The sequence below is a fragment of the Nycticebus coucang genome, chromosome 7 (genome assembly GCF_027406575.1).
Source record: "Nycticebus coucang isolate mNycCou1 chromosome 7, mNycCou1.pri, whole genome shotgun sequence".
Taxonomy (NCBI): Eukaryota; Metazoa; Chordata; class Mammalia; order Primates; family Lorisidae; genus Nycticebus; species Nycticebus coucang.
In genome coordinates, this window is record NC_069786.1 from 34,057,020 (window position 1) to 34,083,452 (window position 26,433).

Sequence of the window (26,433 nt, forward strand, 5' to 3'; positions counted from 1 at the left end):
GATTATGTTTTGCAAAAATTCTATGAGACAAGGAAATGAGGCATTATTGTATAGATCTATAGGATTGTTGTAAAAAATGGAGTTTTGGAAACACTAGTAGGCTTGGTGAAAAGAAAAAAGATAATATGACACCTCAGCAAAAAACTCTTGAGAAGAAAAAACACTCAAACAATTGAGTTTAAAAAATTAAAAAGATGCGTAAGATAAGAAAGCACTCTAGCTATACAGAATTAAAATTCATCCCTGAGGCACTTGTACACATGCACATATAACCTCACACAGGAACACACGAAAGAGAAATTGAGTCTGCTGGGAGTTAGGGGGAAGGTAGATCAGTAATCAGTAATGCAAACCAGAAACTTGAAAAGCTCTTCAAGAATAAAAGAAAAGTTCTCCTTGTAGAAATTCCTAGGTATTTTATTTTCTTTGTAGCTATTGTGAATTGTTTTGAGTCATTGATTTGACTCTCAGCTTGACTATTAGTAGTGTATAGAGATGCTACTGATAAGTGTACATTGATACTGTTACCTGATACTTTGCTGAATTTCTCTTATCATCAATTCTGGGAATTGTTTGGTGACTTTTGAGGATTTTCAGGATATGATATGCAAGATCATATTGTCAGCAAAAAGGGATAGTTTGACTTCCTCTTTCCCAGTTTGAGTGCCCTTTATTCCTTTCTCTTGTCTGACTGTGCTGGTGGACTTCCAGTACTATGCTGAAGAGAAGTGGTGAGAGTGGGCATTCTTGTCTTGTTCCAGTTCTTAGCAGAATGCTTTCAACTTTACCCCAATCAGTACATTTGTTGTGGGTTTTGTTGTATATGGTTTTGATTATTTCAAGGCATTTTCCTTCTAGGCTAATTTGTTGAGGGTTTTTATCATGAAAGGGTGTTGAATTTTATCAAATGCCTTTTCTGCAACTATTGAGATAATCATATGATCTTTATTTTTGTTTCTGTTTATGAGTGAAATCACATTTTGATTTGCACATGTTGACCCTTGCGTTCCTAGGGTGAAACCTACTTGATCATGGTGAATTATCTTTTTGATGTGCTATTGAATTTGATGCTGGCATGGATACAAAGAATAACATTTGTACATTTTTAGTCAGACTGCAAATTAGTACAACCTCCATGGAAAACAATATGGAAACTCCTCAAAGAAATAAATATAGACTTACTATTCGATCTAGTAATTCCACTACTGGGTATCTGACCAAAGGAAAGGAAGTCATTTTATCAAAAAGACACCTACACTTGAATGTTTATCACAGCACAATTCACAATTGCAAAGATGTGGAATCAGCCTAAGTGCCTATAAGTTCTCGAGTGGATTAAAAAAGTGTGATATAGAGTAATAGCCATAAAAGGAATGAAATAATGTCTTTTGTAGCAATCTGGATGGAACTAGAGGCCATCGTTGTAAGTGAAGTATCTCAGGAATGAAAAACAAACAGCACATGTACTCTCTAATAATTGGGAGATAATCCATGGGCACACACAGGCACAAGTCATTTGAAATTAAGAAGGGAGAGGGAAGAGAGACAAAAACTTGCCCAACAGGTACAATGAACCCTATTCAAGTGATGGGCATGCTAAAACCCCAACATAAGCACTATAAAAGGTTTCTATGTAACAAAAAAATTTTTGAATTTCCTTAATGTTTTGAAATAACAAAGAAAAGAAATAAAAAAGGAAAAAGGAGAGAAAAGCAATTATCACAAAGAAAAAGAGGAAGATTTAATCTAAAAATTTGTAGATGTTTGTATACATTAAGACACAATTTGGACAGAAGTGATAAAGACAGTCTTGAAGAAAATTAACCCCAGGTGAGTAAAGATTGTGGTAGGTAGACAAAATTGATGAAAGATATGTACATATTTGTCAAATATTTTAATTATAATTAGTTGTTTCTTTTAAATCTGGATAAAAATAATATAAAGTCTACTTGGCCACAGATTTATCCTTAACCACACTGAAGTCCCTGGTATTGATTTAAGTTCAACCTAATTTTGGAGAAAAAGTGATAATTCTAGAAATATATACTCAGCTGAGTTGGCATTTTCATGGGAAGACCTCAGAGAACTATTGACATATATAAAAAAGTTCAGCAAATATACTCAAATAAAAGCTTTTGTTATGTATTTTTGATGAATTTAGGTCATTAAATAGCATTTCTGCCAAAATAAAGAAAATTAAGAATGGAGAAATCATGCAGTAAAAGAATACATTGTACAAACAGAAATGCTAATTATACAAATAATTGAAATTATTCCCAAGGAATCGAGGAACAGAATATAAAGAATACAAAAATGCTTCCATAAAAATATTTCCAAAATAAATATACAAACTGTATCAACAAAGACTATGGCGGTGAGATGAATTAAAGGAATCTAAGAATGTTAAATTCTTCATTGTAAAATGGCAAAAATGACTTCTCATTAGACTTAAAGAGTTATATTTGAAGTCTGGGTTTCATTGTAACAGTATTTTTTTTTTTTTTTAAGGTTGAAAGTACTTACCAGTAGAACAAATAATAAAATAACTTTTAAACCAACAGACAAAAAATAAAAATGGGAAAATGAATAAAAATGCAAGAAATACATAAAACCAAATATTTCAAACTCATACTATATTTTAAAAGTAGGATAGAAAATTTAAATTTAAGTAAGATTCTAAAATGAAGAAATACACTAAAATGGTAACTGGTCCTCTCCAGCTGTTTATTTCTTTTTATTTAGTGGTAATTTTTCTTTCTTCTTTGAGGATATTTTCTAAGTTTTCTAAAATGACAATATATTTTGTACAACAAAAATACCCAATACAGGTTATAACTGACTAGTGTAACAGGAATATTAGCTTCTTGTGTTTTCACTTTGGATATAAAAGAAGATGGAAATGAGGAAAGAGATTATGATCGTATAAATAGAAATAAGAAAAAGAAACTGGGAGGTTGGTTGTCATATGTATATCTCACACACAATGATTTCTGAAATTCTAAGCCAGAGAAGGCAAACATGATTTAATCTTAGGTTAAACAGTAAAGAAATGTCACCTTCACAACTAAGAGATGTCAAAGGTAGTGTGTTAAAGCATGCGAATGTGTGTGTGTGGTTTTGTGTTTATAAGAATTTCTACAGCCAAAATTTACAATTGTAAATTGTAAGAACGAAGGTTATCCTAGTCTGAAATTTCACTGTTCAGTTATTTACTACCTTACTAACTTTTATGTTATCTATTGAGATATGTCATTCAAGTCAATGTAAACCTTTATTTCATATACAATTTTTTAAGTTTTTCCATAAATAGCCTTAAAAATTCAAACTCCTAAATTTATTTTCAGCTATATTTCATGGTTTATTCTGTGTGTAAAGTAAACATTTTCTCACCTATAGATGTCTAGATTACTGATCTGAGTAATGCGTGTATTGTTTTCACTATGGACATTATATTTTGAACAGCTAAAAGAGGTATGTTATTGGTTCTGTAGACCACTACTGCATAAATAAACTGGAAATCAAGTTGCATCAGAAGGTGCATAATTTATGTATTAAAATTGCAGAAGAAATCACAGCTGAAAAATTATCTTCACGTGATATGAGTGAAGCATCGGAATCACATTGCTTCTGTTCACTATCTTGCAAACCCCATGCTGAAAAGGACAATCCATCAGAGAGAATGGATACATTCTAAGCATAGAATTTACTAAGTGGGCCATCTTTAGCACCAATTTTTCTTTTGATTTTCAATGCTTTAGGTACAAAAAAAAATGAGATTCACTAAAATTCATTTTTCAGGATGAATTGCAGCCATGTAGGTATAAAATCTAGAGAAAAGCTGTACCAAGGAATTCAATCTATGTGTTTTCTGTAGACTAGATGTGTTCATGAAGGACGTGTCACTGGGCCTTTAGATCTAATTAACATCAAAAACTAAATGTCGATGCCATAAGCTCCTGGCTGGTGAATAAAGCCCTTCCTCTTATAAAAAACAAACAAACAACAAAAAAAAAAACAACTAAAGAAAACCCCTCTTTTCTTATATTTTTAATTGTGTTTATCTTTTTCTGGACGTGTCAACTTTCTAGATAAGTTAGCAATAGATGTGGTAGCAGAATTGAAAAATAAACCATATTTTTGGGTTCTATTTGCTGCTGTTTTTCTCACATTCGAAATCTATGGGAGAAATAATTTTTGTGCTGTATTTCCCTATAACCAACTTTATAATGAACTGCTTGTCTCTCCATCTCTTGCAAGTTACAATTCAAGGGTTCATATTTAAATAAAAATTCTAAATATACAGGGTGGTGCCTGTGGCTCAAAGGAGTAGGTGCCAGCCCCATATGCCAGAGGTGGCGGGTTCAAACCTAGCCCTGGCCAAAAACTGCAAAACAAACAAACAAACATGAAAACTTCATATACATTAAATTTCTAGTATTGTGAAAGTTATTGTAAAATGAACTGATGAAAACTAGAATGGTGCATAGCATAAATAAAACTGCTTTCAAAAACTGGTTAGCTATATTTTGCTTAACTCTGCAGGATTCTTATTCTCTTATATTTTAATCTCAGATAAAATACCCTTAAAAAGTTGAGACTAAAAAGTTTCTTTTAAATAGTAGTATTTTAGAGTATGATAAGATTTTACATCTAGAGTATCTGTTTGAAGATACAGAAATGAGAGGGTATAAAAGAAAATCATTAATATTTTTTCTATTTCCTTCATCACATATACCAATTTTAAGGATTTGGAAATTGTGGGCATTTTCTATATTACAGTTCTTTATAATACCCATAACAGGCAGTTAGTATTGAACTTCTTCATATCTGAATCATCATAAAAATGGAAAGTAACCTTCCTAGCAGAACAGGTTTAAATATCAACTTTAAGAAGCAACCAAATAAGCATGTGACAAAACACAAATCAAAATAAAATATAATCACTTATAACAAATTGACACAAACAGAACACATTGACATAAATTAAAATGAATTAATTTATGCAAAATTGTACAAGTTTCCAAATGAAATGTTTTTCTTTAGTAATGACTTTTTTGTGTGTGTTTACTACATAGGCACTTTATTATTACCAAATTTCTATGCATCATCAACATTAAAGAATAAAAATCAAAATGGGGTAATGTCATGGTTTCATTACTGAGGCACTTTTCTTGACTCAGCTGTTCCAGCTGAGAGTCATTTAATAATGGGAAGCAGAATATAGCTCTATCTAGGTAGTTCTAAACAGGGAAAATTTTGCTCCCCAGAAGACATTTGACAATGTTTAGAGACATTTTTTGTTGTTGCAGTTCTGGATGGCACTACTAGCATTACCCAAATGGATAAAAGCCAAGAATTTGGCTAAATATCCTACCCTTTAGAGGACAACAAAGAATTGCCTGACCCCAAAAGTCAAGAAGTTGAAATTTCTGTTCTAAATGAGAAAATGTTTGGGTAAGGAGGCAAGTTTAACAGGAAGCATTAAGTTTCATAAAATATCTCCCACTAAAGCTCAAAGGAACAGTTTAGGAAGCATTTTATTAGTGGTGTTTATAAAGAATTGTCACTTTGGAGAAGAATTATGCACTTGGATTTCTAGCATTTATATGAGTTTTTGCAATAGAAAATTAGAATAAAATGATATAGAGCTATAGAAACAAAGGAAATTAAATTTGAGTAGTGGAAAAAATATTTTTGTCATGTAAATGCTGTAAAGTAACTACAAATGAAGGACTATTGACTCCAATGTGGATTGTCATGGATCGGCATGGTATGGAAAAGCATAATGTGCAAATAAAAGCCATGGAAACATAAAGGCCAGGGAGTAAAAATGCCTTCTGCCCTGGTGAGAAGAATAGGTCATCAATTGTCAGGTCCCAAGTGCCAGTCAGTTGCACATCATATATGATTTACTAAATGTTTATATTAATGTTAACTGCATCAAGATTACATCAAGATTCAGGTTCTGTTTCATTTAAATAATAACTTCAGTTGCATTCACAAAGCCCTGATATAATAAAACTCAAGGATGGCATAAATAAATTAGACCTTCTTACATTTGCAATCTCTAGCCTGCTGCTCCAAGTAGGTATACGAATAAGCATTTCATTTACAATATCTAATGGAATTTGAATTTTAAAGTACAATTTTTGAGAATTGGAACAGACAGGAAAATCTTTGGCTTGTTTCAACTCAGTTGTCATACAATAGTGTATCTAATCTAGGTCTCTTTCTAATTGCAATATGGAGTCCATGACAAGCACAGTAGGGCAGGAAAAAGGAGAAAGCAAGGGAGGTGTGTCTAATTCAAGAAGATGAAAAAAATGCCTCTCTGTTGTACCTTGAAAAATGATGCAATGACATCAGTACTTCCCTGGAGAGTACTACGGTCTAAGGCTATAAAAACCTGCCATGTTCCCTGAAACGGCTGTCTAGGAATATTTAAACTACATAAAGGAATTTTCTTATTTTTAGAAACTACCCAACACAAGCACTTAAATATGTAGAATTTCATTTAAATAAGTCAGTCAACAATTTCTTATAAAGTATTTAACACTTCATTGTAGAAACATAGGCAAAATGACTATTATAACCAAAATGAAAAATACTGTTCAATTTAAAAAATGTACTTAAACAAGAACTTGAAAAAGTTTATGATATGCATAACATTATTCAAGCAAAATTGCACTAGTATTACATAAATCAATAGTTTATAAAGGCCTCAATATGTCAAAGTTTAGAAATAGGTAGTATGCATGCAAATAGTACAACAAAAAAATTCTCCTTATAAAACAGCAGTTTTTTAATGCTTGTACAAAGGGATAAAGAGCAACCACAAACATATTTCATCTGTTAGGTTAATACACTGTGACAGGTAAAAGTCAGTCATGTCTATCAGAGGAACAAAAAGCCCTCCAAAACTTGTGAATAAATCTTTTGTGCCTTTAAAGATATTTGTATAAAAATGCTATCCTTTCTTTATACAACTTAAATAAATTGTACTTGTTTCAACTAAAATTTGAAAACAAACTAAAAAGTGAATGGGGTCCATGTGTTGTATCTAACCAAAAGAAACCAGAGTACCAGATTGGACTAGTACAGCATTTATACGCTCCACCTTTGATTATGGGCAGATAATTGTTATTCTAGAAATTGGAAGGTCTTTGAAGAATATATTTTGGATACAGTAAATAATGGATTAGTCATATTGTGTCTTGAAAATATTTATCAATCACTCTATACTAAGATGGCTATGTTGTCTTTTACTTTTGACCTAGCAAAGAGAATGCATTCACATTGAAATCCTGTCACCAATTTGTGTGCTTATGTATCATTTGTTAGTGTTCAGTGTGGTAAAGGATTGGGTTAATCTTCCACAAAATGCATGTGATTGGGAAGAAATTGTAACACACATACCCAAGGCCCTGTTGTGCTCTAGGCTGGTTATTTATCTCAGGGCTGAGGGGGAACAAATGGTCTCATTCCATAGCAAATGTGGTCTGTCCACTTAGGGTTGTATTTTTGCTATGTTCTACCACCTAAATATAACGATTGCTTACAAGGTGTGTACATTTATTATCTCACATAGAGTCTGCTAAGTTTTGGAAAATGTAGTCATCTGTGTTCATGCAAATTATTAATTTTATATATTTTAAAAGTATTTTCTCAAAACTCTCATTTATCACCTGGCAAGCTAAGGCTAATTTCAAAGCAGGAGATGCTGAACTTGTGGGAGCTATATATTTTCAGCAGAGTCTGATTCAGTCTTCATGGGCACAAAGAAGAGAGTCGACCATTCAACCAATCTTCCATCAATTTAAACAGAAAAATAAAATGACATCTTATTACAGCTTTCAGACCATATAATGAAAAAGAGCAGAGATTCTCATCGTTGATTAAGTAGAACCAAAGAAGTTCATATAAAATAGATCACTTATATTCACACTACAAAGGAATATATGTTGTTTTAATTTTAACAAATTCAAAGGTGTGTTGTATCAGCAGCATTGTTGTAAATTGTACTGTAGTGCAGTTCTTTTTCATAAAAATACCATACAAATGGTCAATCAATAGTCATCAGCAAAAAACGAAACCCAAAAACTCAGAAAACAATTAACCAGGAAAAAGATAAAGAAAGAGGTAATGCTGATGCCAAAACAAGAACTGTTGGAACATACAAAAGTAATCCTATATTTTATACATTTATACAGCATATAAAAGGTATCGTTGATTATGCCACTGTCTCTCGTATACCGATTTCTAGTTTCTTTGGAAGTAGTTCTTTCCTTTCATCCACACTTCCTAAGGAGTTTCGACAGTGTTGTCCATCCATATATAATTTTGCATACACTGGATTCGAGTAATTTGTTGGCTGAAGGGAAAATAAATAAATATAATTTCATTAGTTACTTGACCATACTAATTAGTTACTGCCACATTAATTAGTTTTAATGGCAACAATATTTACATGCAATGCATTTAATGTGCTAAGTAGTATGTTTACAGGCTTTGGTTGCCTTTAGTATGGTATTAGATAAAAACATAATTTTATATTTTTCAGGTAAGTAGTGAACCTAAGGGGAGCTTTAACATATATTAAAAGCCAGCAGAAATCTTTGTATAAAGCTATGATAATTCAGACTTTATGATAAAAGCATAAAATGTTAAACCAAATTGCCATATGTCCAGTCCACATGTTCCCCTAATCCTGTACTGATACTGCAACCCTGTATATGGCAGGTAAGATGTGTTTACAGAAAAGCATCTCATTGTTTGGTGATTATTTTTATTTTCAATGGGGGTCAACAGCAAGCAAATCAAGAATAAAAAGTAAAAAAATGCATCAGTGACTTCAACAAAAAGACAATATTTTTGCTTCAAATAACCTGTATATACATCATTAGAAATATTTTTGTATTTTTTCAAACAATTGGGAAGTACAGTCTCGTTAAGTTTCACACTCATTCCGAGCACTGTGAAGTGAACTGAGGTGTGCAGCAGCTACCTCTTTCAGCTCGTAAACATATACAATGTTCATTATTTGACAAACTGACAAATTGTAGCTGAACCCAGCAAAGTATTGCCACATGTTCGTTTGGTTTGTTGTTATTGTTTGGTTTAGTTTTGTCTTTTCAAAAGCAGTACATTAAATCTTAGTTACAATGAGTAAATGTAAACTTTGAGCCATGCAAATGAGACAAACATAACAGGGAATGAGAATGAAATCAGTTGATGGGAGAGAGAAACAAGGGGGAGAATATTCATCCCTAGAATCTTGACAAACATACTCATTTTTCTTCTGCCTAAAATGAACTACGTGATTTTAGACTAGGTTGCTTTCTCTGAATAGCAGTTACTTAATTAAAGAACGTTTTGGAGAATGTTTTTTGTTAGATCATATCTAATTTCTCAACATGATGAACCACTTTAAAGTCATATTTTGATTTAACTGCACATCAAATTTGTGTATATTAAATAAAGCATCATAATAGAAAATGAATAAAATCAAACATAAATGTAAATTTTTTAGTTTTAATTTCTGGTCAAACATTCTTTTCTAAGAATAGCAAATGCTCAGGTTAAGTTTTCATTTTCAAATCTAGTAGAAGAGATATTTCTACTTAATAGCTTGTCTAAAATAACATTTTATATGTAAATCTTCATAGGCAGAACACGTAATATAAGCCCCCAATTTTAATGCTGCTTTGAAAGCTCCTGTTAATTAAAAACTTAATTAAAGACAAGTCTCTACCTAAGTCTAGTAATCAGTCTTTAATTGTGAAGGATTCTGTGATGGAATGGATATGAAATAACGAATTTTATTCTCTCACCCCAGCAGTTAGTGGTCCTTTCAAGTCAGAGTTTAGGTAGATGGTTGGTGCCGTGTGTGGAAGCTTGAAAGCACTGGGCCCTCCCCCTATGTACCTGGCCTGGATAGAAACAGAGAATTTTAGTATCTGATCTAATATCATGGAACTATTTTTCATCAGTATAAATCATGTTAAATCATATGGAACTATTTTCATCAATATAAATCATGTTAAATCATAAAAATAACATTAAAAATACTCTTTAGCTTTAAGCCATAAACAGTGTGTTCATATTAGCTTTAACAACTTAAAATACAAACATTAATACTGCCTTTTTAGTTCATAGGTAAACATTTATATTATATCTAACTTACATGCTACACAGCTACAGACTTCCTGTTTAGTTTCATACTCCCCAAGGAAATTATATCTCTCATAAAGATAATATTATTTTTTTAAGGTTTTGACATTTTGAAAAGTTCTAATGGTGGCCCATTCTGGACACTCAAATACCTGGCTGCTGCTTGAAATTAAAGACTCATCATCCCTATGTTTTAGGGAAAAATAAAACTCAAAATTTAATATATAAAAGCACTTATCTATATTTCTGGAACTCACACTATAGTCTAAGACAGATTAATTACTAGTTAAATTGACCCACTAAGCTTCTATCCAAGTGCATAAACTTTAGACTTTCTTGTGTATAAGAGCAGAATTAGCTGATCTGGCACACTCGTATTCATAATATTTATTAGCAATCTGCAAGGAAAAAAAAAGACCTAGGTGAACATTTCAAAAATATAAAAATATTAAAAATATACAAATTTAAACATATTAACCATCAATTTGTAATAATGAATGACCAAAATGTTTGGGAGAAGGTGAAGGGATTTGGGAAAAGATTTTAAACAAAATCAAGTCTCTTTGCCTCTTTATTTTCTCTTTTAAAAGTCTCTTTCAGAAAATATTCAAAGTAGTTCAAGTAAGAATTTTAATGATTTTAGTATAAAATAAGCTAAAATGTGTACTAATTTATCTTTCTTCAACTTTTCAAACTATTCTGTGGCTATCGCTATAGTCAAATCTAATTTACTTTCAGTCAAATCTATTTTATTTGTTAAGTACTTTATTCCTTTTTATTATAAGGTACCTATTGAACTACAGATTTTACCTACTTTTCAAGTAACAGAAATGACTGTTCTACAAAAATTTTCTTCATGTACAATGCAATTTATGTTAATTTCACCATGCATGTATCAAATTATTATAATAAAGTGAATACTATTTAAAATTTATTTCTTTATTAAGGTAACTTCATTGTGGCCCTCTGTTTTTCACTAGTGTCTGAAGCTATTAGGACTAGGTATGTTGTCTGTAGTTGTTTCTTAAGCAACAAGTAATATTTACATTTTGACCATCTAAAACATATTCTATGCAATTTGGGTTAGTCAGCAAATTGATAAATAAATGTTTACTGAGTATTCTTGGTAACTGCATTAAAAATATATTTGAGGGCCAATGAAGCATATGAGGAAGTAAGTTTGGAACAATTTTTAAATGGGCTATAAAAACCTATTCTCCTTAAAAGCAGAAAATTGGATTAATTCTATTACTAGACTAAAAATGATAAGGGAAAAGTGAGAACCCTCTTTCCTAGCAAAAGTTGTTAGGGTATGCTTTCATTAGTCGATGTTATACTAATGGATACTATATTTTTATTCCTAAGAAAAATGCTAAGAATTTCAAAATTGTTATTTAAGATGTCCTTTTTCTTCATAGAAAAAGTATCAAATAACAGTGTTTGATGTATATTTTTAATTTCAGACAGAATATATTAAAAGCAAGGTCACCAGAATTTATTATGAAAAAATCTCAGTTAATTAATTGGTAATAATAACTATAAAATTATTCTTAATTAGGAAACAATAATTATAATATTCTGTGATGCTGCATAACTTATACATGCAATAAGTATTGAATAATTTTCTTTTCTTTCTCTCTCTTTTTTTTTTCCTTTGGAGATAGAATCTCACTTTGATGCCCTTGGTAGAGTGCTGTAGCATCATAACTTAGAGCAACCTTAAACTCTTGGCTCAAGTGATTCTGTTGCTTCAGTATCCAGAGTAGCGGGGACTACAGGTGCCCCCCACGACACCCAGCTATTATTAGAGATGACACTTGCTCTTGCTAGGCTAGTTTTGACTTTGCAAACACCATCCGCCTCCGCCTCCCAGAGTGCTAGGACCACCACGTCAGGCCTATTTTCATTGAAGTGATTATTTGGTCATCAATTTCAGACTTAGAAAGTTCAATCAGTGGATTCAGAACTAGATTGAAGATACGGGATCCTATCCAACTTCTTTGGAAACAGCTGTCATTGTCAGTGCAAAATCATCTGAATGCTGATTGACCACTTTGATTATTTACAACTTAAAAGTGCAATTAGGGCAAAGTAACTTGAATACATCAGGAAATAAATGAATCAATAAGTTAAGAAAAATTATTTCATAACAGCAAGTTGATACTCTTAATTTAGAGAAAAATATTCTAAACTTATCATAAAAAAATTCAGATAATCTAGTGAAATGAATCTTCACAAGTTTAATCTGTCTGGAAATAGTATCATTTATCTATTTCTTTTAAAAGGTGCCAATCTGAGTAGACAATAATATGAACTCACAGAAATTTTATAAGGCTATGGATTTTTAGGATATATGTATAAATGAAATGTTTTAAATCAATAAGGATACTATAGCATACAGAAAAATATTTCTCAAAAGTGATTTGAATACAAAGAAATCCAAGGACACAGTTTAGTTGGCTCTTCAATAGAACACTATTGAAAATAAAATACTTTTTTGACAATAAAGTCTTCTACACTTTTACATTAAAAAATAAATCAGCCAATACTTTTATATTATACTGTATATTTGGATATGCTAATTCCTGAAACATTTGAATAGTATATTATTTTAAATAAACTACATATATATGGGTTGCCATGTTATGATTTAATACATATATACATTGAATAAAAATTGAATCTGGGTATTTAGCATATCTGTCACCTCATATGCTTATTATTTCTTTGTGGTGAGAACATCTAAAATCTCTCTTATAGCTATTTTGTAATGCACAATATAATATTGTTAATCACAGTCATCCACTAACAGAACTTAAAAGAAATTATTCCTTCTAACTGTAACTTTGTACCCATTAACTTGTCTCTCCCTACATCCCTCTCCCCTGCCCATCCTCTGGAAACCACTACTTTACTCTCCGCTTATATACATGAGCAACTTCTTTGGTCCCACATGTGAGTGAGATCATGCAGCTTTTGTCTTTCTGTGCCTGGCTTACTTCACTTAACATAATTTCCTCCAGGCCCATCCTGTTGCTTCAAACGACAGGATTTCTTTCTTTCTTTATGGCTGAATAATATACCATCTTATATATATACCACATTTTCTTTATCTATCTGTTGATGGATATGTAGGTCGATTCCATATCTTGGCTATTACAACAGTGCTGCAATAAACATGGGAGAACAGATATCTCTTTGATGTACTGATTTCACATTTATATGTCCATTCAAAACAAAACTAAAATAAATAATTAAAGTGTTAAAAGAAGAATGTACTCTCCAAAATCTGAAAACAAAAGTATGCTGTAAGTATCCAGGACCTAACAAACCCAAACCCCACAGAACTACATAATTGTCCAGTAACACTGTAAGGAAGAGGAGTAGAAAAGGAAATGCTTTATTGAATTGCCTGCCAGGCATAGTGCTAGAAACTATGTATATGCTCCTTTGTTGAAAGTCAGTAGCATCACTTTATAATAGATGTTCATCTATCTACCTACCTACCTGCCTGCCTACCTGCCTACTAACACACTGGAAGAGACATAAACATTTCAATGTGTGGTATCAATACCAAAAAATTTTAAGTGGGTTTTTAGTTTGCTTTGGGTGAACATAAGTTTAAATGAACATAATGAGTCATTTTTCCAATAAAAATCATACAGAAATAAAAAACAAACAAATAATACATAATAAGCTAAGTGAATAAATAAATAAATATGTGTTTTCTGAAGCATGTTACATTAGCTTGCATCTTCAGATTAATGCAGTCCATGATTGCACTTTTTTTGTCAGAAGAGACTATATCATTCAACAACTTTAGATAAAAGAAAAGCATAACGAAATTCAGAGCCAATGAAATATGACTCAGAAATGGTAATGCTCACTGTCTATTATTTTAAGACATATTACCTTCGTTGGATCTATCATAAAGCCAGGATCTAAAGGACCTCCATCGTTGTGATCATGATCTACCTCATACATGTTATAAGAGGGATTGCCAATTTCTACATTTATTCCTCCATTGATTATGGGTTGTCTTCTAATTGTTTTTGTCCTAGAACATATGAATATTAATATAAGTTTGAGTTGTATAAATATTTCAACCAACATGTATGCAGCTATCATGTATCTGTATAGATTTACTGACATACTTTGGAAAGTATATAAATAAAATGCATTTGAAATAAGTTAAATAAGTGACATTTCCCAAGTCACATAGGGAGAACACATCTTGCTTTGATAAGTCATTATCCCAATTATTTTGATTTAACATTAAAAATACACTGGAAATAAATACCTCCTAAATAGCTAACACCACGTTAATTGAAATTGAATATTCATTATCTTTTAAAATTCTATTTTTCTTCCTTTTTATCAAGACTATCCCAAACAAAATAAAGATAAAGAAACTTTGAAATAGATTGTTTTCAATCCCTCAGTCACATACTTAGAATCACGTTTTACATAATTCAAAAACTGACTCCCACGTTCTTAGTTCCCTGCTAATGATGCCATGGACAACCCACTCCTGGACCTTTGCAAGGGTATTTTCAAATAAATGGAAATGATACCTCATATGGGAGGTATAAACTATTTCCCATGGGAAATATATCCCATTTCCCATAATATATCAACTAAAATTTAGTTGATATTTCCCATATCAACTAAAATTATAATATATAATGATACCTCATATATAAAATAAATGAATGCACTATTTGTGAGTGAAATTCAAATTGTGGCACACATATTCCTATTCAGTAATTGTATTGACATTATTAATCACATACATTAATATAATAAGATGCCCTTCAGAACCCTTGCTGTTTAAAGTAAAACTACTGCAAATGTAAAGCTCTATTGATTTTAAAATGAGATGACTCCTTGCTGGTTTTGTCAAAATATATAAATAGAGTCATTCCATTAGTAAAATATAGGGGGTAAGAGTTGCCTAAGTTATCATCATTTAAAATAAAATAGAAGGATAAAATAGTTTGGAAAACATAATATTTTGTAGTTGGAGTAACTAAAAAATGTTTTAGTAAATTAAAAAAAATCTGTTTTTGCAACTATGTGTGATTTATTCACAGTTAGTCTAGAACATTGCATCTTACCTTCTTTTTCTTTTACAAAGCACTAACCCAATTACCAAGGTGGTTATCAAAGTCACCAAGAGGATAAGGGGCACAATGATGGCGATGCTTCCTATAAAATAAATGAATGAATAGATGAGGAAATAAATTAAAAGGAATGATACAACACTTTGTCACATCAAATCATTTGACCATTGACATAATAAATATAATAGCTTAGCTTAAATATTTATGTTCCTGGCTCATAACAGTGTTACTGAAAATCTTTCTGCCATTAAATTCTTGATCTGCTGGGAATGTTTCTTTAGATAGCTTTCATGTACATGTTTCACTTAAATACCTTGAGATTTTTCTGACTTCTTTGTCAATCTGAGATTACTGAGTTTCCCCGTTTCCTACTTCCAATCATGCAAGCACATGCTGGTAACTACATACTATTTGTGAATGAAATGCACATTTATACAGTGGTAATATACTGGTCATGAAGTTTCACTGGTCCATTCCCACCCTTAGTTGTGTTCTTTTAGCTGTAAATAATTTCTGGCCATGAGTAGTCATAGAAAGTTAGATGGCAGGCATGCAAACCAAGAGAACCATCAGTGTTAGATTTGGACAGACATTGGCCTAATTCCCCTAGGATTATGTGTCATACATGACTAGAAGAAAACTGAAAGCAAGAGTTGCTTGGTAACAGGAGAGTATTAACTAGCTAATGTTTTTCTAACAGACAAAATCTAGGGACCACACACTAAGGCTGTTGTCTAAGACTTAGAGTAAATATCTGGTTTATTCAAGTCAGTTCAATCTCCAGCAAACCTAAGAAACAAAACAACCCAATAACTAATTAAAATGTAATGTGGGCATCTCGAATGGTTTAGGAACAGCATTTAAGAATTATTAAATGATATTCTGTAAATACTTGTGCATGTACTGGGAAAGAAACTAATGGTAACAAATAAACAACCATTGAGGGACTTTATTATAGAAATGTAATTTTCTTTCTTTTTTTTTTTGGACAGGGCTGGGTTTGAACCCGCCACCTCTGGCATACGGGACCGGCGCCCTACTCCTTGAGCCACAGGCGCTGCCCAAAATGTAATTTTCTTTTAATAGTTTTATAGCCAGAAGTATCTGGGTTAGATAGTCCATACTGGAGATCACTTACCAAAATATCTGTCTTAATTAAGGAAATTTTGAATAAAATAAAGTACCTATTTGGAACTTCAAGAAATAATTTATTTAAAATAACCAAAAAACCATCTCTTCTATTCAAGAAAAATTAAGACTCACCTTCTTTAGTCACTTTCTAAAGGGTAAAACTCCTTTTTACTTTTTCACGTAGCTGCTAAAACTATACAACTTAGTGAGTTTGATATTACATTACCTCCTTGTTTTTGAGAAAGTGAACTTTATATGAATGTGTAATTTATTAGAAATTAATGAAAGTAGAGAATCTGATACCTTGGATGATAATTAACATTTGTTCACAAGATTTAAATACCAGGAACAGCTTGGTTTCTTCATAAACTATGACTTCCACTGATTGATCACAACTTTATAAATATCCTAACTTCATTTTTTTCTTTTTATCTAGAGTGTGTGTAAAACTGGTAAGTTGGTATCTACCAACTCTTTTAGGTATATAAGATTTTGTTTCCCCTCAGTGCAATTATAAATTATTTTAAAAAATACATGGTACTTGTTCTATAGTTTTCATTCCTCTAAGGGAGAGAGCTGTTTATCATGCATGCTAGAAAACAAAAGATTTTTTTTCCCTCATCACAGATGGTAGTTGCAATCCCATCTATTATGGCACTCTGTTTAAGAGTCTAGATTTTTGATAAGTTTTTGTAACCAATCAAGGTAACTGCAATAATGCTTGGTGTCGCAGATAAATAATGCAGGGTGGTAGGTTTCTGTTGTTGTTTTGCAAAATAGTTTATATTGCTGGAAATAACTGCCAATATTTTTAAAATTATAAAATAAGTTTTATCAAAGTAAGTATTTCCTAGTAGCATATGCATCAGTAACTATTAGAGTGTAATATATAATGATCAACATCTATTGTAGGTGATATTTTAACAGTATATTACTTATGGATTATTATTAAGTGATGAAAAAAAGTACACTGTACTTACTGAGGGTAAGAGGATATACCAACAATCTTCTCACACAAAAAAAATAGAGCAAATCTTTCCTTGCAACATGTTTCTGAAGTGTCATTATACACAACTCAGAAGAAAGAACTATATTATCAAATTGTTATGAGGAAGAACCACCTCCCACATGAGGGGTAGTGCCACATAGCAGTTGAGGTAATATACTCTGGAGCCAAGCTACCTCTGGTTCAAATCTCAGTTCTATTTACTTGCAACATATCCCTGGGCCAATTACTTACCTTTGTCTCTGTTTATTCACCTATAGAATAGGTATTATCTTTAATAGTTACCATAGAATTCTATAAATAGGATTGTGCCTATTTTTAGTCATGAAAATAGAAGACTTGATGAATATTTGTTTGGAGAAAATTAGGACGAAGACTTTTTTTTTGTGGCATTTTTTTAAGTTACCTCTTTATATTTTCAAAGCTATGTTTCCTAGTTTCAGATAGATTTTTTCCTGTATTGAAACTTGATGGATTATATGAAAGAGATAAGGATGAAATAGGAAAAAAGGAGACACAATGACCCTCTAACTAATAGTTTATATCTTTTGTAACTATAGTAAAATACAGAATCTCTACATCACTATCCCACAAATGCTGAGTGTATTTTTAACTTCCTCACTTTCAGCAGAAACAAAAAAAAGCACAATTTGAACATTCAGTATCCACTCCCTTTAAACTTTGCATAAATTTAAAATAGGAGCATGCAACAAATATTTCATCATCCTGAGTTTACAATTCTTTAAAGTATCTTTAGAATAGTAACACTAGTTCCCCCCCTCCACTCCCCCCTGTTGCACTCTGTACAGTGCTATGGCATCACAGCTCACAGCAACTTCAAACTTTTGGGCTTAAGTGATTCTTGTGCCTCAGCCTCCAAAGTAGCTGGGCCTATAGGCGCCTGACACAATGCCCAGCTATTTTTTTTTTTTTTATTTTTGTAGTTGTCATTGTTCTTCGGCAGGCCTGGGCTGGGTTTGAACCTGCCAGCCCTGGTAAATGTGGCCAGAGCCCTAACCACTGAGCTACAGGCAATGAGCAACACACTGGCTTTTTCAAATGGAACGTAAGCACAAAGCTCTAGAATAATAAATATATCTGCCTTATTCCACTGGCTGTTTTTCAGATACCTTAAACTTCAAGGTCCAGTCAACATCAGTACCACTACTCAAAGATGATTAAGAAAGCCAGTGAGCCTGAGATACCATCTAACCCCAGTGAGAATGGCCCACATCACAAAATCTCAAAACTGCAGATGCTGGCGTGGATGTGGAGAGAAGGGAACACTTTTACCCTGCTGGTGGGACTGCAAACTAGTACAACCTTTCTGGAAGGAAGTATGGAGAAACCTCAAAGCACTCAAGCTAGACCTCCCATTTGATCTTGCAATCCCATTCCTGGGCATCTACCCAGAAGGAAAAAAATCCTTTTGTCATAAGGACACTTGTACTAGACTGTTTATTGCAGCTCAATTTACAATCGCCAAAATGTGGAAACAGCCTAAATGCCCACCAACCCAGGAATGGATTAACAAGCTGTGGTATATGTACACCATGAAATACTATTCAGCTATTAAAAAAAATGGAGACTTTACATCCTTCGTATTAACCTGGATGGACATGGAAGACATTATTCTTAGTAAAGCATCACAAGAATGGAGAAGCATGAATCCTATGTACTCAATTTTGATATGAGGACAATTAATGACAATTAAGGTCATGGGGGGGAAGGAAAAGCAGAGAGAGGGAAGGTGGGAGAGGGGCAGGGTCTTGGTGTGTGCCACACCTTCTGGGGGCAAGACATGATTGCAAGAGGGACTTTACCTAACAACTGCAATCAGTGTAACCTGGCTTATTGTACCCTCAATGAATCCTCAGCAATAAAAAAAAAAAAAGAAAGCCCGTGAGCATGAATCAGAAAGGGGGGTGCAAATTGATAGCATTACACATACACAGGCAGTGTATTCTGGATTATTCTGAGGGTCAGTGATAATGGACTATTTCAACTTAAGTATAAATTCCTCAAGTATCATCTTTCTTATTGAGCAGATGACTTCTGCTAAAATTTGAGAAGCACTTGATATCTATTCAAAACTATTAGATTTTATCCAAGAAAATAAAGTACAAATAACCCTCCTACTTTAGGAAGAATTAGTTTAATTACTTTTCTGTCCTGTTACAGTTAGTGAGGCAAGTTGCTCCAAGCATAACTGTCTGGTAATAAGCACCTTCTAATAGAATCATTATTTGGTCAACTTTGCTCGAGTCTGTGATAATTTGACATTTACATAGCTAAAAGCCCTTTCAATTACTTGTAACTCCTCCTATTGTTAGAAGTTCTCTACATCACATACCAGTGTGTGTTGGGGGTCAGGGATGTTTTCTTTTCGCATGTCCCTGAAACAACCCCCTTATTGGTGTGAGAGTGCTGAAACAGATGCATGCACTTAGAGGTGTTGTTTTCTAAAGGAGGTTGTTGCCCATGCAAGTGATTGGAGACTCTAAACACCCGCAGCACTCCTGTTCAAATCATTTTCTCAACACCAAACTTTCCCCTTGTGGATGGACCTTATATAAAGTTTCAAAATTCAACACATATTCTACTCATTTTTTTTCTTTTCAGAGAGTTTTTATCAATATTTAAAATTATTTTTTACTCTCTAAAGGCTATGCATCTGATTTATATTTAATAATTGCAAAATTACCAGAAAGGACAAGCTAAAGCACCTTGTCTTCACAATTCACAGTTTATAAATTTAGTGTGTCCTATAGGTTTGTAACTACAAATGTATTTTTCATATTAAAAATTGCTGTTTATGATTATTGAATTTTGTAAATAGTTTACAACATCATGTGTAAATTACTATGCATCCAGAATTATTACAACATTAAATCCTGTGAAGAGAAAGAGACCTTTTTCTTTTCTTCTTCTGCATATCAAATTAGGCAAGGTATATTTAGCCACCTCTAACCTTTTATGAACAATTCCCCCAATCCCTGGATTTTATTCCTACAATTATAGGCCATACCTTCTTTGAGGACTTCTCCTTTCCCTGATCAAAGAACAGTACGCAAATTCTAAAGCAAACTCAAAATATTCATAACCATGAATCATTCACGTCACCTCTCCAAATTCAAATATTTATGTCTACATATTCCATGGACTATCTAGACTACATATTCTAGACTTATTTGCCATTTTTAAAGACATTCATGCTTATTAACTCAAATTAACTTCTAAATGTGGGAAATTTGGGCAATGTTGCTTGAACAATCTCAAGCAATGACATAGTAACAATTTTGAGGCAACAAACAGATTAGCAAACATTTGGAGACTGCTTCTAGGGTACAAATATTGTATACTGTAGACTTTGATAGTGTCATTCCTTTTTTATAAATTGTGAAGTAGTATGCTTTTGTTTTCATGAAATCTTTCTCACCAGCACTGAAGGACTAGGGAAACATTGCTTAACATAAGCATTTGTCATTCAGGGATATTATTTTCCCTCTTCAACAATGTATTCACCCACTCACCAAACATTACAAATTTTTAAAAGGTTCTCCACTTATGGTCAAATGAATGAAAATATGCATGAACTAGAAAACTTTATTTCAGAGTTTTATTTTGAAAATTTTTATAATGGCACTTAAAGTTGTCAGAAAACATAAACAGATGGATAATGATGATGTAGATAGAGCCGATCTACATCTATAGATGCACAAAAAGAGCTTGTAAAAATAATCTATATTTTCATATACTTCAAAACCAGAGCTTTAGGGGCAGCTCCTGTGGCTCAATGAGTAGGGCTCCAGCCCCATGTACCAAGCTGGGGTTTGAAGCTGGCCCAGGCCAAATTGCAACAACAACAACAACAGAACAAACCCAGAGCTTTAAAAATAAAGGAGCAATAAGTTGACTATGATCTGTATAAAAAATTGTTTGTTAATTTATTTTTCTTTACGAATAACTGATGGAGTCTGTTTGTTCCATAGCACATTGAAATACATTTCAAAACAATACACTCTGCTATAATTATAACAAGGAATTATTTTTCTTCCTGGAGCATTCTCAATCCATTGTGATATCTATAGCCTTTGCAGGTGAGAGATATTTTCTAGAGAAAAGCTTATGCTAGGTTGGCAGATGTACATTCTGAAAATTGCCCAAGTTTGAGATGAATTCTCACTGCCTACAATAGCACATAAATACTGGTTTTTGTCAATCTCATCTTATAGATGAGAAGTCAGGGCTCCATTTTTTAAGAACACATGGATTGTAGTGGATCTCTTGCAAAATTTCATGAAAAACATTTTCCAAGACTCAAATATTTGAGTAATGACATAAAAAATAATTTGTATACTATGCAGACCACCCACAATATTAAACTTACTTGTGCTGATATGATCAGACTTGCTGCTCTTTGGGGCTGGCCTCTCACACTGTGTGCCTGACCAGTTGGTGGAACATCTAAAAAGATACAAACAATAAAAAAGATTGGTGAATAGCAGAACCCATAAGTCTGCTAATGCAATAATTTAAACCAAGTAAAATGTTATACAAATAGCTTCAATTGTACTTCACTTGTTGAATGCTTTTTAAAATTTAGGTTTACAGTAATTTTTTCTCATTTTGTGTTAAAATTGGTGCAATTTATACCAATATTGAATTATTGATTACAAAGAGGAAATTAATATGAAAAGTAATGAAAATTTTAGATAGACACTTAAAAAAATTGAACTTGCATATTAATCAAATCTTTCTTTGTTAACTTTCTGTGATTTTTTTTTCCAGTTGTAGGCCAAAGGAACTAACTACCAAAACAGAAAATAGTCATTTGTGTACTAGTTCAAGTTGCAGAATTTTTCCCTGTACTAATCAGACATAAGAAAATACAATGTTGTCCCATTTTAAGTAATACCTCCATTACCATGAAGTCCAGAGAATGTGCCCAAGTTTTTATTGGGAGAAGTTGTTTTTCCTGTATAGGTAACTGTGATACTATGATGAATAAGTAGTAAAGAATAAGAATAATAGATATGATTAAAATCTATTCTTTAAGCATAAACCACAACTATTTAATAAGCTGGCTGCATCCAAATCAATGCTGGAATAGTCTGAGCTGTGTATAAACAACATTCATTGGCTAATACAGGATGCCTCTGTGCATCTGTCAGAAGAAATCCACAGAAAAACAACTTAATTAGCACTAGTTCTTATTTAAAATGACTGTCAAATACCAACATATCAAGGATAGTTGTACACAGTCAAAGAATAGCTTCCAGAACCATTCTAAGTGGATTTCTCTGGGCATAGAGGGCCAAACTAAATAACAGCAATTTCAATGTCTCTGCCAATTCTGCCACAGCCAATTCTGATAGCTGGTGCTATTTCTATGATGCCATGTGGATAATCTGTGATATATGTAAAGACAGTATTGGGAGTCCTACAACATGGGCAGATTCTCATAAAATCATCACTATTGATGAAGTCAAATTATGAACATAAAAAAGTTTGTTTCAAAAGAGCATATTTTAAATATAATTGCCAATAATGTCAAATAATATAGTTATTTGATTAATAATGATAAATTCAATACTATGAATATGGAGCATGACTTAAATGAAAATTAATATCATTATTTATGTTATGATTCAGGTAATCACTCATGCATCAGCCCAGCTTTTTGTTCAGTTGCCTTAAAAAATGGTTCCATATTAAATAATTTTCTATGTATCACATTTATTATAAACCAAACTACAAGTAGGGCATTATAGTTAATAAATACATTTTTAGGTCAGGTCTATAACTGTCTATATTATTGAAGTGAGTAGATGAGATGAGTATATTTTTAATAATTAAGATAAAGTTAACAGGTGGCGCCTGCGGCTCAAAGGAGTAGGGCGCCAGCCCCATATACTGGAGGTGGCGGGTTCAAACCCGGCCCCGGCCAAAACTGCAAAAAAAAAAAAAAAAAAAAAAAGAAGAAGATAAAGTTAACAATCAATAAAATTATTGACTTTTAAAAATAATTTTTATTCTTTATCATTGTGGATTTTGTAGATGAATAATCTAGAAAATTGTTCCAGTTCTTCACAAACTGTAATTGTTTACATAGTCTACATATAATTCAGAATCAGATGTTTAGGAGAATTTTGCAATCATGTCCTCTAAGTGAATTCTGATAATTGCAAAACTCTTTTTGTGTTACATAGTTTTACATCTGTCAAGTTTTCCTAATTGACCACTGAGAATGTTTTCTATGCTCTAGTGAAAAACTAATTACTGACTGCTCAGTAATTTCATTATAAAGCTGATATGTACAAGGCTGACTATGTGCAATTATACTGAATTATTGATTAAACTATCAAAATTTGCTCTTTATATTACCTCATTAAAAAAAGTACAGATGAAATCATGGTTCAGTTTCAATAAGAGGAATGACCCAAAGTATATTATGTGTTACTAAAGCTAAAAACTTTTGGGGCTCATCATTACACTAAAATGCTTAGAAGTCAGAAACTTGAGTTGCTCATGAATTAAAGAATTAAATGCAAATTGACATTATTAACTTGTGACATGAAAATTATGTATATTAAATAATATAGAAAATTATGAAAAATATGTCCCTAGAGTTCCATATTAACAGAGAGATTTTTGCACAAAGAGGATAAGGATAGTGTGATTCTTATTACAAACTATAGAACTGTTTAAGTAGAACAGGTGATATTTGGTAATAGTGTGGTATAATTTATACTACTATTTATGCTAGATAAAAGAAGTCACCTGCTAGTGGTCATAATTCTCTTTCCTTTGGAATTGTGAGAAGCACATTTAAATTTCTAATCTTCAGGGAATATTTTACTTATTTCATACCAGAAAAAGTTCTCAAAGACTCTCCTGAAGAAATAATTAATTTTAACAGTTATACACCTTAATCAGTTGATGATCACCTTGCAATTCTCCCAATACTCCTTATAATGTTTTATGGCCAAAGATAAAATATGTTCCACTGTTCTACATTTGTCTCAATCTTAAAAAATCTCTTTTGAGATATTAAATCAAATAGTCATTATTCTGGTTGCCTACTTACAAAATTACAACTTAGGCATTTGCTTTTCCACAAGTTCTTCTAATGGTTGATTTAAGACCAAGTATATTTAATATCTTTATAGAAATTCATAAATCTTCAGACTCTACTCATGAGTAGATTACAGCGATCAAAGCCAATAATGGAAAAGTATTTAAATATAGGGAATGTGTTCCAATCATCAAAATTTCCTGTCCAATTTTCCACTGAATTATTTGCATAACCATGCTGATTATAATTTCTCTGGTACCTGTATTTTTTTCATCATTCCTTAAGCAAAATCCATAGTCCATGCTCTGGAAATCTGAAATCTGTACTATTGCAATCCACTGCTCCCTCTTATTCACCCAGGGACAATTTTAAAGGTAGTCTTTCATGGCCCATCCAAGCAATTACTTTTTCTCACCAACACAAACACCTGTTATCAATCATTTAGAAACTACTTTTCAGTTGATTCCCAATTCTCTTAACCTTCAGGTAATGAAAATCAGCTTCAACTTACATGCTTATCACTATACCATTTTATATTATTTAACTTCTTAAACACTTTCATGAATTTTAACTGAGTACTGTAGGATCAGGGATGGACAGATAGATAAACAGAGACATAGATTCCTATTTATTTAGTCAAATAATCATTCGTCCTTCTGTTCTACATCATCAAATGAAGATACTTCTCTTAGCACTTTCCTGTAGGCAACAGCTGCCTGGTAAAGAGTTACTGATTTAACATTCTTTGTCATCTTCCCTTCTTTACTAGGCTATTGATACTAATTAGAAAGATTATTTACTACGACATTGTTTTCTTTTTTCTTTTTTTAAGAGACAGAGTTTCACTTTATTGCCTTCAGTAGAGTGCTGTGGCGCAACAGCTCACAGCAACCTCCAACTCCTGAGCTTACGTGATTCTCTTGCCTCAGCCTCCCAGGAAGCTGGGACTATAGGTGCTGCCACAATGCCTGGCTATTTTTTGTTGCAGTTTGGCTGGGGCCAGGTTTGAACCTGCCACCCTCGGTATATGGGGCCTGTGCCCTACTCACTGAGCCACAGGTATCACCCTACTGTGTTGTTTTCTTAATCTTATTATTCCACTTCCATAATAGCTGTATGTATCACCTATATTTAATGACATATTCTTTATATTCTGGACTAGAATAAAGTTTAACAAAGTGATTTAAAAAAAAAAAGACTAGATTCCAGGGTTCCATATTCCAGAGAATTATTTAGATGGTTTGGGGTTGTGGCCAGGAATGCAAGAATCTAGATTTTAACAAAGTAAATGTGATGAAAGTAACCCATATATCACACTTCAAGATTTATTTGAGATAAATTATTTTTGTATTCCAATAGACTTTATTCTTATACCAAATGTTATTTAACCATTTTTATCTTAAATGCCAACTATTATTGCTCAAAATGTTAAATAACCTGGGTAGAAGTTCTTTACACAGTATGTAGAGTTTATTTACTTATGTTTTGTAATTACGTCTCATCTGAGTGTTACCATATGAAAAACATGGTTAGTAAATTCATTAACAGTTTGTGCAATTCTTGCATAGCCACAATATTTTTGTTCCAATTATCATTTTCTGTAGTATAGGGAAATATATTTGCATAAAGGCTGTAGTGTATGGATGTTACTAGGAAGCAAAATAAACACTTTTAGAATGTCAAAGTAAGTTCTGCATTTGTAAGGGGATAAAATACCATCTTTAAAATGAAAGTTATTATATTTAATAGCACAACCATAAGATATGTTATTAAACTGTCCAAAATAATGATAGTTCTGAAGTAGTAGAGTGATTATTATAAAGGGAATTAAAATTAGATATAAAATACTGATGATACATTAACATTTTTAGGTATTGTATTTCACTATAGCAATAATCAATTTACATGAACTGTTCCTATCACTT

General features: G+C 32.2%; 1 protein-coding gene across 1 annotated transcript in view; it reads right to left on the minus strand.

The window, feature by feature from the left end:
• Positions 1 to 6,494: 6,494 nt before the first annotated feature.
• Positions 6,495 to 26,433, minus strand: part of LRP1B (LDL receptor related protein 1B) — a 2,318,354-nt gene continuing 2,298,415 nt past the window's right edge. Inside the window, exons 87-91 of the mRNA XM_053597274.1 lie at positions 21,821 to 21,897; positions 15,288 to 15,378; positions 14,083 to 14,227; positions 9,831 to 9,929; positions 6,495 to 8,371 (exon numbers count right to left, since the gene is read on the minus strand). Of these exons, the coding sequence (XP_053453249.1) occupies positions 8,231 to 8,371; positions 9,831 to 9,929; positions 14,083 to 14,227; positions 15,288 to 15,378; positions 21,821 to 21,897 (553 nt within the window). The 3' untranslated portion in view covers positions 6,495 to 8,230. The remainder of the gene's footprint in view (positions 8,372 to 9,830; positions 9,930 to 14,082; positions 14,228 to 15,287; positions 15,379 to 21,820; positions 21,898 to 26,433) is intronic.